The following is a 15,450-nucleotide window of genomic DNA, read 5'->3' as shown; positions in this document are numbered from 1 at the left end:
TAATAATGGAGAAATGTGGTTTTGTCAGATGTATCTATTTGGATACAAATCAGAGAAACTGCCAGGCTTATTAACTTAATAAATAATGACTAGATCACTAAGGTATAATGGTGTGAGACTGTGAAGATTGTAATAAGTAGTGATGACACTAGAGAAGAAATCATCACTAAAACTGATTTCAGCTGTAGTGATCACAAATTGATGAAACCTATATTCAAAGAAAAAAAACTATGCTAGAAAAGTGAAGTACTCAATTTCAAATTAATAGACTGAAAAATGGAAACTACTAGATAGCAAGTGAATTGGTCAGAAGAACACAGAGGAGGTTCATGTAGAGGGAGCAGAACATTTATTTAATCAAAAGTCCAAAACTATAAGGTCTTTGCATCCCAAACAAAAGGAGAAAAGTTTAAGAAAGTTACAAAGCTGTGTATCTGTGTCCAAAAAGAGAATTGGCAGCAGCCTTAAATTGGTCAAGAGAAAGAGACATTTAGGGAAAGCAGAAATTGTAGGAATAAAGTGAGAATTGTGGAAAGTCATGCTGAATGAGACTTCTCAAAAGAAATAAAAATAAGTAATAAATATTCTTTAGCCACTCCTACAAAAGGACCAAGAAAAATAGTGGAACCACAATGCACTGAGAATAGGTGTAGTATGAATATGGTTCCAAAACTAAGTTAATACCTTTTCCTTGTTTTCCAGTGAGCTGATAAAATATAGAGGAAGGCAGGTATGATCACCTGTCAGAATGTCAGCCTTGGAAATGAGACAGATGCAGAAGTGAGATAAATTATACTCACCAGAAATGACATGGTAGTCATTTAGCAAGGAGGTAGATGCTCTGTTTGATTTGAATACAAAGACTGGATAATTTCCTTAAAACAACTGTATTATAAATCATGAGAGTTTTTCACTAAAATGAAATGAAATTAAATAAATAATGAATATTTCACTAAATGAAATAACTAAATCATGACTAGAGTTTTTTACTTCTGTGATCAGAAGCCACGGTAAGATTGCAGTATTGCTATCAAAATTTGATAAAGCTGAAATTTCTTTCTACCGTCTTTCAACCCGGGCCAGATTCACAAAGACATCGAGACAATTGTTTTCACTGTAGTACTTGTGGTTGTTTGATATGTTATAATTAGTGTGAATTCCATTGATTCATTTTCCATTCTGATGTTTTGGCAGTGCTGGCTGTGGCAGCGGAGGGTTTGACACTGTCACAGTGTCAGGAGGAGCTGCAGCTGGGCAGTTCCTGCAGGCATGAGGAACCTGCGGTCAGATCTGGGTTCCTCATGTTTATCCAGGGTTTAACTAAAGGCTCCTCAGGCTGCAGGGATACACAGCCAGTGGAGGGGCAGGAACCTGGAAATGGGAGGGCAGAACCATCTCTTGCCACGAGAGCCTGTCTTGTGTCAGCTTAAGCCGATTGTGAAACCACATGCTAAGCTAGAGCTCAACCTGAACTTGACCATGTCCCAGGAAAAGAAATTGGAGCTGCCTTTCTTATAAGGTCAGTTTTCAAAAGCTGGTGGATGTATTCTGGTGGCCTCTGTTGCCTGGATGAAAAATATGCCTTGAGTTTGTGCTCTGTCTGCACTGCTGTTAAACTGCGGATGAGGAAAGAATGCCAATTTCAGGAGTTCCTTCTCAGAAAAGCCAAATCTGGGGAGCTCAAGAGCCTTGTGAGTACTGCTGTCTCTCATCCACATTCTGCACTGAAGGCTGCTAAAGCAAGGAAGGTTATTTTCAAAAAATTCTACCTTTCACAGGGGACAAATCTCCCATACCATCAGGTGACAGGGTTGAAAGTTCCTTCTGCAGTGTGCCATCTTGGGGAACTTCCACTCTTCACAGGCACCCAGGGAAGGCTGATGGGCTCTCAGTTTAGCAGCTGGGACATGCAGCAGCCAGCTTTTCACTGAGCTATTCATCAATAAAAATAGTTCAGGAAATTAGGAGTGGGTTTGAAGCTTCTCTGTGAAAGTGTTAGATTTTTCTCTAGATATGCTGGCAGACAGTCTAAGGCTGAGCTGCAGTTCTGAGTACTCAGAGCTGAGAAATGAGCAGGACTAGCAATTGCAAATTTTTACCTCTGGTGCCAAAGTGATAAAATTAAGATGGAAAGCTTAAGTACAAGAAAGGCTAAAACATTGATGGAAAAGGTAATATAAAATATTTATAGGACTTCTTGTGACTTTATCAAACATGTTGAGGGAAAGGACTTTTAAAAGCACTCCTTATCAATTCTAGTAAGGAGTTCTGTGATTCTGGACAATTGGGATGTTAGAGAAGATATGTGTAGGAGAGTCTAAATATATTATCAGTGTCTTTTTTTTTTTTAAACGAGGACAGTACAAGTGGTAATGCTTCCTGTGTCATGGAATTCACATTAATTATTGTCACACCATTCTTATAATGGAAAATTAAAGGGACATCACTTTTGTGACCACACAACTGTATTCACCAAGATTTTTATTTTGTATTTTTATCTTGTTTTCCTGTTGTGGTCGCATGTGTGCAATGACATTGAAGAGACCAGTGGGAAGGTGGTCATGCAGAAAGCTCCAATTTGCTCATGACAAAAAACTCTTGTTTTCATCTCATTTGGTTTGCTTGAATTCTCAATTTCTGTTTTGGTAGCTGTAAGAGCATAGACCAGAGATTAGAAATGCTGCTGATGTGCCAGCCAGGCCAGGCAAAGGTGATGTGCTGATTCAGGAAACAAGGACTGGAATGGAAGGAGTGTAGTATTATCCCTTTTGACTGAAGATTTAAGGCTGTGCTTTGGAAATTAATTTGCAGCCTGAAGTTTGATTATTCCCAGCTGTAATTAAAAAAAGCAGGTAGTACCTATTGCCAAGTTAAATTTTTTTCCCACTCTCTTGCAGTAAGAGGTAGCTACTGTTTCTTTTGGACAAAAGTTTACTCACTTTGGGATACTTTGAGCTGCATCTTAAATGCTGCAGAAATTACAGCCAGTGCAGAATTTGGCAGCTTGCATATTTGAGTTATTCATCTGTTAGCATCATGAAATGTCATTCACTGGTATAATTGCAATTTTCAAAGTTATTTTTAAAAACCAAATCTTGATACCCAGAGCTCTGCAATGACTGTCCGTTCCCTGTGCGGTACTGGAAGTCAGAGTTTCATAATTTTCTGAAGATGTTCTATAACCAGCAAAACCAAAAAAAAGGGGAAGAATGTGGAGTTCAGAAGTACTGCTGCAGTGGTAGACAGTTTATGATGGAGAGGATGATGGAGCCAGGGCTTCTGGCCCATTGAATTTGCAGTTTGGTGTGTTGTACTCCTAGTTACTTTTTAAGAGTTTATTGAGCGTGACCCACCCAAACCCTGCCATTCTGCTAAACTCATGAAATTACTGAAGGCCATATCCCAGTGCTTTTATGCTCTATGCTGCTGCCTGTCTGTCTAGCTCCCATAACACTGCAGTGCTCTATCTGAATCTCTCTGCCTTGAGTTCTCTCTGTTGTTGTCACATCTTGGGAGGGTTTTTAATTCATATGCAAATAATACAGTTCTTATTGTGCTGGTGATTCACCAGGGTAAGTCTTACAAATGTCTCTCATAGGAAAGCACTAAAAGCAGAATTTTCTGTAGGCTTGGAGTAAATGCAGTGGACAAAAATCAGACAACCAAAACAGTTTTTGTACAAGTTGCACCTCTGTCATTCTTTGGTTTGTGGTGCCCTTACCATGAGTAAACAGCTCATGGAACAGGGGAATCTTTGCTTGTGCACTAAAGGCACAACAGCCATAATTCCAGTTCATCTTAATATGCAAGGATGAAAATGCTGGCAGCTCAATCCTTGTTCATGGAAGTGCAACAGTCTCTGTTGAAGGAACTGACTGGAGTGCTATGAGCTTGTGGCTACCTGAGCTCCTCAAATTTGTGTCACTCTTTTAAATGCTTTAGTTTAATGCCAGTCAGAAGGAAGAGAGATTTGATCCTATAATACAACTAGAGCTGATGGAATAATCCCAGTTCTTCCATGACATTAAAATCAAAGCTGCTGCTGGTATCAGTATTGCTTTCATATTATCTCATACACATGTTCAGAAATACTCCAGATAGGAAGAAATTTCGTAATTTGAGTAAAATTTTATAGAATATATTTATAACATCCATATGGAATAAGTGTTCTCCCTGACATATGTAAGCATATTCTTTTAATGAATATGTATAGTTTTCATGTTTTGAAGCATCATTAATTCAGCACTGTTTGCAGCCTGTTATTCTTTCTAATTATACAACTGATAAATATTCCAGTGACCCTGGGAACAGTACTGCAAAGTACAAAACTGCTTTTTAAAGTTCACCTCCTCTTGTGTTTTATCAAAATGATTCTTCTTTATTGGGAAGGGGCTGTGAAGAAATTATGTAGTCTTCTGAATCCAAGTGCCATAGAAACCTATTTGAAGACAACTCGATTCTATTAGTATTAATAATTAGTAGTAGTGTAATAGTACACTATTGCCCAGTTATCTTCCCCAAATCAGACATTTCTCTTCAGGACTTGAAGGAGACATGCATTTGCACACTGTTCTTTGTGTTTGTTGTCAAATCTCTCTGCTCTACTGGCCTGTAACTATTCTGTGGTCATCCATTTCAAAAAGGCATCTTTCTTTGCATTATTTCTTGAAGACTGCAAACAGAGCAAATAATGATATTGATCTTGAGATTATATCTGCCATTAAGAATTAAACCTACTATTCTTGATACCACTCCAGTCTGTATTGATGATGATCTACATTCAGTGAAAGGCTTCAGTGCAAATAGAAGGAAAAAATTAATCTTCTTCTTTTTGTCCAATTTGGAGTAAATCTTGAACCTGTTTTCAGTAGATTTTTCTACACTGTTGCCATTGCCATTTCAGGTTTCCTTTGGTAGTGTTCAGTCTGTCACAGAGTCTGATCACTCTTGTGAGGTTTGTTCAGCTCAGTTCAGGCTGCAGACCCTGCTGCAGTGCAGAGATAAATGGGCAGTTTGCCCCTGCTGAGTTGATGTTGGCACAGCTACACCAGTACCAGCATCTGAAATACCTGAATTAACTTAAGTGACCTGTGTCTGCTCAGTGACTCTGGCCCTAGCCAGCATTTGAAAAGATCACCATCCTTGTGTCATGCAGCATGTTTTGCCTGCTTATGAGAATTTTTCAGGACCTCCAATGTTGTGAGGAGAAGCATTTTGCTGAAGAAGCCAAGCCTGTGGCAGTGCCTGAGCCTCCAGGAATGACTGCAGCACTCCTGATGGATAGGTTTAGTTTGTTCATGTGCTGCCACCACCACGCACAGAGCAGCTCATTTTCTTCTTCTTGCCACATCCCCTGTCTCACAGCAAGTTCCTCTGGCCTCCCTGGGGATAAAGCTCTCAGGAAGGGAAATAAATCACTTTTGTAGTGCTCTTCAATCAGAAACCTTGTCTTTTGCTTGGTAGTATGCCCTTTTTATTGTCTTGGAATCATCTGGCAGTTGCAAGTTCACTGAGAGCAATGACTTGGCACTACGGACATGTCCCTTCCAGCAGAGCTGACAGTGACACCTGCACTTCTCCCACATGGAGCAGTTTCTGTTTGCCTTGCTAAAGTAAAAACTGCAGCTACAATGCACTTATCACTGGGTATTTTTCTTACTTTTGTGCAAACTTCACTTTGTTTCAATTCCAGAAAACAGTCAGAAAGCCACAATGGCTTTCACCGCACGTCTTGACCAACACCCTCATCTCACAGCACAGCGCTGAAGTTTTGGCCAGTAGGAAATTCTTTTCTAAGACATGGTTGTGGTATTTTTCAGGGTCCCCCATGGCAGGAAGGAAATTATGAATCTGACTCTATGTTCTTGGAAAGCTAATTTATTATTTTTGATATTATATATAATAATTATATTAAATAATATACTATATATTATATATAATATGTATTATAATATAATGTAGGATGTGTTATAATACATTAAAATATATTATAATATTATATATTTTATTAAATATAATATATATTCTATTAAAGAATGCTATACTAAAACTATACTACAGAATAGAGAAAGGATATTTACAGAAGGCTTAGAAAGATGTTAATAAAAAACGCATGACTGCTTCTAGAGTCCAAACACAGCTGGATGGTGATTGGTTATTAAGATAAAACAATTCACATTAAACCAATCAAACAACCACCTCTTGGATAAACAATGTCCAAACTACATTCCAAAGCAGGAAAACACAGGAGAAGCAAAATGAGATAATTGTTGTTTTTATTTTTCTCTGAGGTTTCTCAGCTACCTAGGAGAAGAAATCCTGGCAAAGGGATTTTTCAGAAAATATGACAGTGACACGTGATAGCAAAGATTTTTCAGGAAAAAAACAAAACAAAAAAATGTACTGCTATCCATATCTCAATTTCCTGGCCTTGGGGTTTTCAGTTAAGAAGCAGAGATGGGCAGAAAGGATTTGATTGCAGAAGGTGTATGGCTTACATGCTATTTGAGGCACCTCCAATTTCCATACCAGAGTAATGGCTCCACAGATAGAGTTACGGAGATATTCTTGGCTCTGGTCCTGAATCATCAGCGAGGATTGTGGGCTTACTATTAAAAGAATAAGTGTTTCTTTATAATCAAAACAGATTACTCTAAAGAAAGTGAAAATGACCAGAGCTCCAAGCCAGCCTGTCTTTCCCAGGATACCGATAGCTGGAAAAAAGCAGAGGTCATGGATCATGTTCTGTCACTTCACCCTATTGGTATTTTTCATGTTTCAGGCAGACATCCAAAACTGGATACTTTTCCATAAAGCAAAAGCAGCAGAAAGAATATGGCAATAATAACATGCCCATTATCCATTGTTCCCACACCTACAATATTGACACTGCATCTGGGAATCTGATGTGCACCTTTTCCTTTCCTATACTCTGCCTCCATTAAGTCACCAGAATATTTGTATTTCTTCATAGCACAAATGTATTTAGAATACTTTATGATTATCCTAATGTATCTTTAAAAATTTGCTTTACTTTATGATATTACATTTTGAAAGGGAAGCAATAATGTTTTTCTAGATATGATCTAGGCAGAACCCAAGTACTCTCTACACTGGATCTGTGAGATTTTTTGATACGCTGGTATTTCATTTAAAGCAAGCTAACTCTTTTGGACTGTACAAGAAACACCTGTGTAAACCCAGAGAGAAATTCAACCTACAGAAAGTCCATTGTGTAGTCCACTGTCCTGTCAGATGGTGAACAATTTTGTCTGTTGCAATACACCTTTTCCTCTTAAAATACATGGAGTTTTTCCACATTTTTGAGACAGTGGCTTAAATTGGGATTCTGATAATAAACTTCTTGATATTGAGTGCTGCAGCAAAACTTGAAGTGCATTTGCAACTTTATTTTTAGATGAAATGTAGATAAGAAATGTGTTGTATTCGGTTGGTCTTTCATCATCACTCCTGCATGATGCCTTCTTTCACACCACCACACGTTCAGGACCTCATTTGATGCCTTCTTTGCAAGGTGACGAGAGGTGAGACAAGCCAACACTACTGGGCAAGAAGTCCAAGATTTTCTTTGAAATCCTGTTGCACATCACCAGCTAAAGATGAGAATTAAGGTGGAAGGACAGAAAAGGTTGCTTTCCCTAACATAATCAATCCTTTGGCTTCCTTTGAGAACTCTGTTTAACTGTTAGGGTGATTATCTTTCTCTCCTTTCTTCCCAGTATTAAAAATGTTGCTGAATTCTATTTGTAAGAGTTTTCTGCTACAGGGAAGGAGTATGGGAAAATGTTCAGCCAAAGTAATAATAAATGGTAGTTATTAAAAACTGAGAAGGTGAGTGTAGAAGAAGAATATAATGTATTTTTCTTACCCTGTAAGCTGCAATTTGGGATCAGCACAGTTGTTTATAGGGAGGTTTGTGTGTCTTGACTTCTGTTCCACCAACAAACATGTAGCCCAGACAAAAATACTTACTACTGCTTTTCAGAGTTGCACACTGGTACAGCATTTATGGTATGCTCAAATCTTTGTAGAGGAGTCCTCTAAGTTTTGCTGGATAATAATGTAATTCATTTGGGTTTTTTTCAGACAAGAAGCCCTTCTTGCTGCCATTAGTGAAAAAGATGCCAATATAGCTCTGCTAGAGCTTTCATCCTCTAAGAAGAAGACTCAGGATGAAGTGGCTGCACTGAAACGGGAGAAGGACCGTCTTGTGCAGCAGCTCAAGCAGCAGGTGGGTACAGGAGGGCTAGGGAAAATCCACTAAATAATCTGGTGTGGGATTATTATCTTGATTTATGGAACTAATAATGTATAATCCTGTCATATGTTAGGATGGAAAGTGCATAAATAACAATTTCAAACTAGCTTCTGAACTCAGCATTGAGGGGAGTTTCTTTGTGTCACTTCCTGCGTAGTAAAGGTGTGATAGGATGTATAGGAAGTTGTGAATGAAGAGGACATTGGTTATTATCCTCTACAGGCACAAATAGTCACAAATTCAGGGAAAAGTAGTGATATTTCTCTTGGGGGTTTGTATTTGCCTTTTTGGGGAATAACCCTGTTTGGAAGAATAGGCTGTAGATCTCAAACATGGATGTTACACCGCACAGTCTCTCCTGTGATTTCTGATTGCGTGTGTTAGCTTCTAGAACAGACTCTGGGAGGTCCTGTGCTTATGAAGAGATTGGTCCTTTCCTATTTCTGGCCTCTCACCATTTCTGAGACCTTTCTGTGATGGCATAACAATTAGAAAAAGTGTGTTTCTGTTAAAGTATTTATGTTCCAGTACTGAATGCAATGTGAAAAGTAGATTGCCAGTAAAACACAGAGGAAGCAAAAGGCATCCCTGGCAATAAGAGATTTAGGATCTTAAAAAATCTGTGTAGATTTTTCACTTCAGCACTTCTGGTAGGTTTTCCTGAGTTATTCCCTTGCCACATTCCTCTCAATAGCACATATGCTGCTGCCAATCCAGTATCAACTTCTTCAGTGCCACCATTTCCATCTTCATAAAGTTTTATGTGCAACATTTCATCTGTCAACCAGATGATTTCTGTTGCTGTCAGAGAATGTAAGACAAAACCAGGTCAGCATTGTGATAAGGGATTTCTGTGCTTCTTCCTTAGCAAACACAAGTAGGTTATTGGCCATGTTGTTCAAGATAATTATTTATAGCTTCATTTAAGAACAGTACTTTTGGGAATTTTATGTACCAGCTTCAGAATGAGCAAGAAGTATAAATTGCAGTCTTGTATTATTTACTTTTGAGCAACAGTTGTAATTGCTGTCACTGGCCAGCAAGGTCATCTGCTAAAACAGGAATCAGAAGTGGTCACAGCATTGACAAGTACTTGTTTTGTTCCTGTAAATGTTGATGCAGCAGCTGTAATTTATGGTACCATTCATTCCAAGAGAAATTAACACCACTTCTTAGTCCTTGTCCTAAGCTTAAATTCAGGTGCTTTCATGCCCCTTGCCCTTCCCAGTTTCCTTCTGGTTATCTTTTGTGAGGAGCTGGAACAACCTGTAGTATTTTGTGGTGAGTTTTTTTCTGCTGAAAATCTGTGTATACTTAATTAACATATTAACATTGGCCCTGTCTCTAATGACTGAGATTTCAGGTAAACAATTTTTAAAACATTGTAGTTCCTGTTGTTATCTTTCAGTGCTGGTAAATCTTTCCTAAAAAGACATGGCCATTTCCCTTAAGGATACCAGTTCTACAATGCTTTTTCTGTGTATTTGTGGGATACTTTCCCAAATAAATGAAAACTAAAAAGGAGATTAATTTGAAATTGTTCATGGTATGTAGTGAGACCAATTATGATTTGATTTTGGAGCAATAGTTCTTTTTCAACAATTCGTTGGACTGTTGAAATGCCAGAAAGATTCTGGTTCCAAAACTGCAGTCAGCTACAAAGACTTGTCACTGTTTAAGGTTATTTAAGATTTTAATCTTAAAAATTATGAAGAAAGCAGAAAGTAATCTCCTCAACACATCTGCGCTGTGGGTAGTATAAATAGAAGTTTTATGTGTAGTATAAGTAAAAAATCACAGGTATTCTCCAGTACATCCACAATCCCCAAGGCAGAATGAATGTTTACATATAAACGATCTAAACTATATTTAAAATATACCTGAGAAATATTTATGCAACCATACAGGGATTTGACGCATCCTCCCTAAATTCTATCCTGTGTTTTAAGGATGTATCATCTTATATTCGTTTTTTTTTGTGTGCAGCTTTCAACACATTGATAGAAAAACTCCTCATTGCTTATTATAGGAGAGTATTACTCACCACCTCTATGAGTTGCAGAGAATCTAAAATTCCATTTTTTTTTTCAGTGCCAGTATTTTTGGTATGTACTCTTTCTGAATAAATTCAAATCACACCAACTTTGACAGCTCCAGAAATAGGAGATGGGTCAGGAGAGATGGCTGTGAGATTTTACAAGATCTTCATTACTGATGTAGTCAAGGGAAATCTCATTTTTCCACATGCTTTGCAAATATTCTGTGTACTTGGCCCTTGCACTCCTCTTCAGTTGTTCCAGGTCACCAGCCTCATATTTTCCAACAAAACAACTAAGCTGCTTCCTCAGTTTAAGCCTTCTCCACATGGACCCTTTTCTGCAGAACAAGGGTCCATCTGTGTTTGCCAGCTCCACAGAACCATGTCACCTTTCAGGAACTTCCTAAAAGTTCAGCTGTAATTCTTAAATTCACAGTAAAAACTGTAAGTGAAAAAATCTTTCAGGCTTGCAGATGTGTTGAACACAGCTGTTCAAGGAAGGCAAGTGATGCCACAAATCAAGATATTCTGGAAGACTTTGAAAAGCAAAAAACCCAAAAAGTTTATTCAACCCTTCAGATTCAGAGCTGGGATCCTGACCTCAGTCATTCATGTTTGAGAGCTGTTGAGCTCCCTGATAAGTATTTGGTATTTCAGTCCATGCCATTCTTAGGAAATGCTTAGGCTTTGTGGTGGGAAAGCAGCTCTTTCAGTTGGTGGTCAGACAGAGCTGAATAAAAGATTCCCATTTCCACGTGCGTGGGATGCTCACAGAAATGCTGAGCAATGTGGGAAGGGCTGTTTGTGGGAAGAGCTGTGCATGCTGTGTACCAGCATGGCTGAATCTCTCTGCAGGCTGGGAAGAGCAGCAGTGTCCTGACCATGCTGCACTAGTGAGTGTGAGTGGATCCAAGGGTGTAGGATGGGATTTGGATCGTGACTTTTCTTGTGCTGGTTACCATTGGCTGACTTGCTGTTAAGTGTTGAGGTACAACACTCACAAAACAAAAACTTGTTCCAACAAATGCCTGTGATTTTTATTTATTTAAAAGTATCAGTGAGGACACAAAGGTTCATCAAGGGAAGGGAATCCAGCATCTGGAGGGCTCTGCTGTCATTCCTTGTGCTCTGTCCTTTCCCAGCACTGATCACTCACACAGGAATGGTGCTGCTGCACAAGAGAGGGAAGGAGTCCTGCCAAAGACATTTTACTTCTTTAATTTATCTAAGTATGTGCATTAAAGTTAGGATGAAGAGAAGCATTTTGGAAAGAGGATATGGCATCAATGTTGTTTTAATTTAGAGTTTCTAGGCTCTGAATTGCAGGAATGTGCCTCAATACAGAGCCCATTTCCTAATCAGGCGCTCAGCATTGACCAGGCTCTCCAGTAAATGCAGCTGCCTGTTTCATATTGCTTGTCAGCTTGGATGAGGGATTTCCTCTGTCATCAGACAGGCAGGGCCATTGCAGGGCGAGGGTCACAGCTAATGTGGTCCCAATTTATTCCTCCCAGGGCACTGTGTCCTGTGGGCAGCTGAGGCAGGGGCTGGGAGGCTGCTCTGGAGGGGCTGGGCTGATGCAAGAGCTGCAGTTGTGTAACCAGATCCAGATGTGGTGTGGAGAGGGCCCTGCTGGGTGTCACACTGGGCTGACAGGGATCCAGGGAGCTGTGGCCTGCTTGGTGGAGCACAGACACTGCTCAGCTGTTGGGAAATAGCCTGCTTGCCATTTATCCCTTTCCTCATCGAGCTAAGTTTTAATATCAGCTTCTATTTATTGTAACAGAGCAAAGCACCACTCCACAGTTTCAGTGGTAAAGGGAAGGCATATGTGAAGGGGCTGAGGTTTTCCTGTCTGTGGGCTTTGAGTCTTAAACAGCTGGGATTTTCTACTAGGAGCTGTTTGTAGCAAAGATTGTACAGTGTGCAGCAGAGTGGGTGCCAGACTTGACCAGCATGTCACTGCCATGCCATAAATGTGAAGTAATAAGTGTTAAAATTTTTAGGAGGCTCTGAACAATATTAGTGTTTTCTGACAGCTTGGAGTATTATTCAGATTAATTGTTTGTAAATAGCTATATTCACTTGTGTTATTATATAATGTTTCATAATTATTATTATTATTATAGCAGAAGTTAGCTTGACTCAGTGTTGCTGATGACAAGATCTCAACATTTTCCTTTGAAATTGTATGACTTCAGGTTAGATTAATATTACTTATATTTCATTATGCTTATACTTATTACTTTTATTATGCTTATACTTACTGCTTTTATTATGCTTGTACTTTTATTACTTATACTTTATTATGCCTAAATCAAAGTTATTTTCAGATCAGCTCCTCAGTCTTTTAAGAATATGTTGAGTTTTCATTCTATACTTCAGCATGCTCAGAGAATCGCCCTGAGAGCTTAAGCTTTCTCTATGTACTTCATAAATATACATTTTCTTTTGTCATGCAAACTGTTACGGAAAAATAATGAATAATATGTGATCAGGAGAGAGCTCTCTGCAACTGAGTTGATTCATCCAGTTACACCTGAAATCTGGTCCTAAAGACTTTAAGTGGAGGAGACCTTCAGTCCTGGGAAGTCTTTTTAATACCTTATCTGTGTTTATTATTATATGTAATATCCCTTACTGCAATTTAAGGTGATTGCTACTTTTTTCTCTGAAGGGAATAGAAAAAAAATATTTATTCCTTGTCGTTCTTACCATAGACACTCTTGCTGTTCACTCAAACAGAGTATTTCTATTTTAATAAAGGGAGATGAGGAGCCCCGTGCTATTTGTAAGTGTGGGTTTTGTAGTCAGCCTTGCCATTCAGAGGAATCTTTAATATCTGTTGTTTCCTTCTGCTTCTAAATCCTCATTTAAGATTGTGACTTCCTCTATGGGCCAGCATGATTTTGAGGGGCTTTTATTTAACATTCCCACAAAAGGAGAGGAATTATTTGGCAATGGTCAAATAGCTGATAATTGACCGGTAATAATGGTATTTATGCAATATTAAATGTTCATTTAATCTAAACAAGCAAGTACCAAAGCTGTTTTTCTGTGCTGCTTTGTGCCTCTTCCCTGTAAGATTTTGACTGGTTTTCTTCAGGAGGCCAAGTTACTGCACAGACTGGTTTCCCAAGTAAATGTGGTTCATGGGATCATGAGGAACTGTAGATTCCAGAGTAGCTTCTCACACCAAAAATCATATTTTTCCTCTGTTACTTGTTTCCCTGGAAACCCTGCACACTGACACCTGACACTCCTCTGCTGTGAACTTTTCCAAGCTGGAGTTCCACTGGCTGGAGTAATTTCTGTTTATAACAAGAGAATGTAAAACAGGTCAAAGGAGACTGACAGGCCAATGTTTTCCTCTTGCTGCTGTGGAGCTGTATCAGCATGACCACACTTCTGGCAGCCTTAGTTACCACCCTGCCCAATGAAATAATACAGATTGGGAGGGTGTGCAGTCAGTCTTTGCTTCACCTTAGCTGCCCTGGTTTGAAACCATGTCTGGTGAGAGTGATTACTGCTAGCAAGGGAATTTCTTCTTCTGGTGACATGGATACAATCACTGCAGATAATTGCTGAATGTGGTGCTGTTCTGTGACAGAACCCCTGTTGTTCTCTGAAAGGTTCCAGCAGTCTGGAGTTCCCTGAGGGGAGGCATCTCTCAAACCAAACTTCCTTCCAAACTGTTGGAAAGGAACTTAGGAAGTCTAAGAATATCTATGTAAGTTGTCTGAGTGTTGTGGTGGTGGCTTCTTTATAGCTGAGGAAGAAAAATGAATATTTTAAATAAGTGATGAGATTGAGGGCACTTGGATCCATCTGTGTTTATTGATCTCCTTACCACAGTACCCATGTAATTGCACTGGCAAGAGTGCAAATAGATATAAAAGTGGGGACAGAAAATTTTCGTGATAACAAAGTTAAGAACAGACAGAGGAATTTGAATGTGCTGTGCCAGAGGTTTCTTTATGAACTGGGCAGAACAGAAGATACTCTGAGTTCTGGTGTTCTCTGAATGCCAGGTTAACCAATTTAAAGCAGGATCAAACAGATAAATGTACTTTGCCAGAAATTTTTCAAGGACTAGTGAAGCATTTCAATAATTATGGTCACTTGCAGTGGACTTGTTGCATATCAGTGCAGTCTCAGTCTCACCTCTCCACTGCATGGTCTGTAGAATCAAAGTAAAATCACCTTTCTTCAGGTTCTTGTACCACCAGTGTCTGGAGGGTCACTTGCAGCTTTTCAATTACTGGTTTTAATATGCAAAGGTGCCAAAATATGTAGTTTTTATAGTATATTCTTAGCTGTGCTGCCAGTGTAGCTGGCATGTGAGCAGGCAGAACTGAGCAAAATCACTCTGTACACTTCCTATTCAGGAAGCTGTTGGACTAGAGACAGCAGAAACTTCTGGCTAAATGAATATATATCCACTAATTGGCTCTCATCAGGCGTTGCCAGCTGTCAAATTTAGGCATCATGGCTTTTGTTGAAAGTCTGTAATGCACCCAGATCATCAATCACAGCTCTGCTTGCTCTGCCAGGCTTTGCTCCTCAGGAATTGTTTCTGTCAAGGGGGGAGTCTCTGCCAGAGCAGACCCCAGCACCCTGGCAGAGGCTTTGTCATGCCCTTGAGCACAGCATTTGGAGCCCTGACAGATTAAAGAAAGCACCTTCTCCCTGCCATGTGCTCCAGACTTTTTTCCCATCATTTTTAATCATCTATTAGCACAGTAACAGCACTCAGTGCAGCATCAGCAGTCTTTTCTGGGGCAGCATTTCATCTCTCCCTGGTTTTTCTTATGTTCTTTCTGCTCTCCCTCCTCCTTTACCTTCACCCTTTGCCTCTTGCATGACTAAATACAAATGCATGTTCAGGGGAGCCCTGCATGGTGCCAGGGAAGGGAGCTGCCTGCTGGATCCATGGGAGTGCCTCTTCTTGTGCCTGTTGGAAGTGCTGCAGACAGCCCTGGCTGCTTTCTGCTTGTGCCTTCAGCCTTGCACAGCCTGGAGGGTTTAGGGTGTAGCTCTGTAGGGTTGCTGGAAGAGGAAGGTGCTTTGCCTCACTGAGAGGGCTTTAAGATTTATAGAGGTATTGAGGAACCCAGATGACAATACAGTACTT

General features: G+C 39.5%; 1 protein-coding gene across 8 annotated transcripts in view; it reads left to right on the top strand.

The window, feature by feature from the left end:
• ERC1 (ELKS/RAB6-interacting/CAST family member 1) overlaps window positions 1-15,450 on the top strand; it is a 267,802-nt gene that overhangs the window by 208,168 nt on the left and 44,184 nt on the right. For all 8 annotated transcript variants that reach the window (XM_058022071.1, XM_058022067.1, XM_058022070.1 and 5 more), the window contains one exon: window positions 8,107-8,251. In XM_058022071.1, the coding sequence (XP_057878054.1) occupies window positions 8,107-8,251 (145 nt within the window). The remainder of the gene's footprint in view (window positions 1-8,106; window positions 8,252-15,450) is intronic.

This window comes from Melospiza georgiana, chromosome 4 (assembly GCF_028018845.1).
Source record: "Melospiza georgiana isolate bMelGeo1 chromosome 4, bMelGeo1.pri, whole genome shotgun sequence".
NCBI lineage: Eukaryota > Metazoa > Chordata > Aves > Passeriformes > Passerellidae > Melospiza > Melospiza georgiana.
This window is presented reverse-complemented; position numbering and strand designations above follow the sequence as displayed.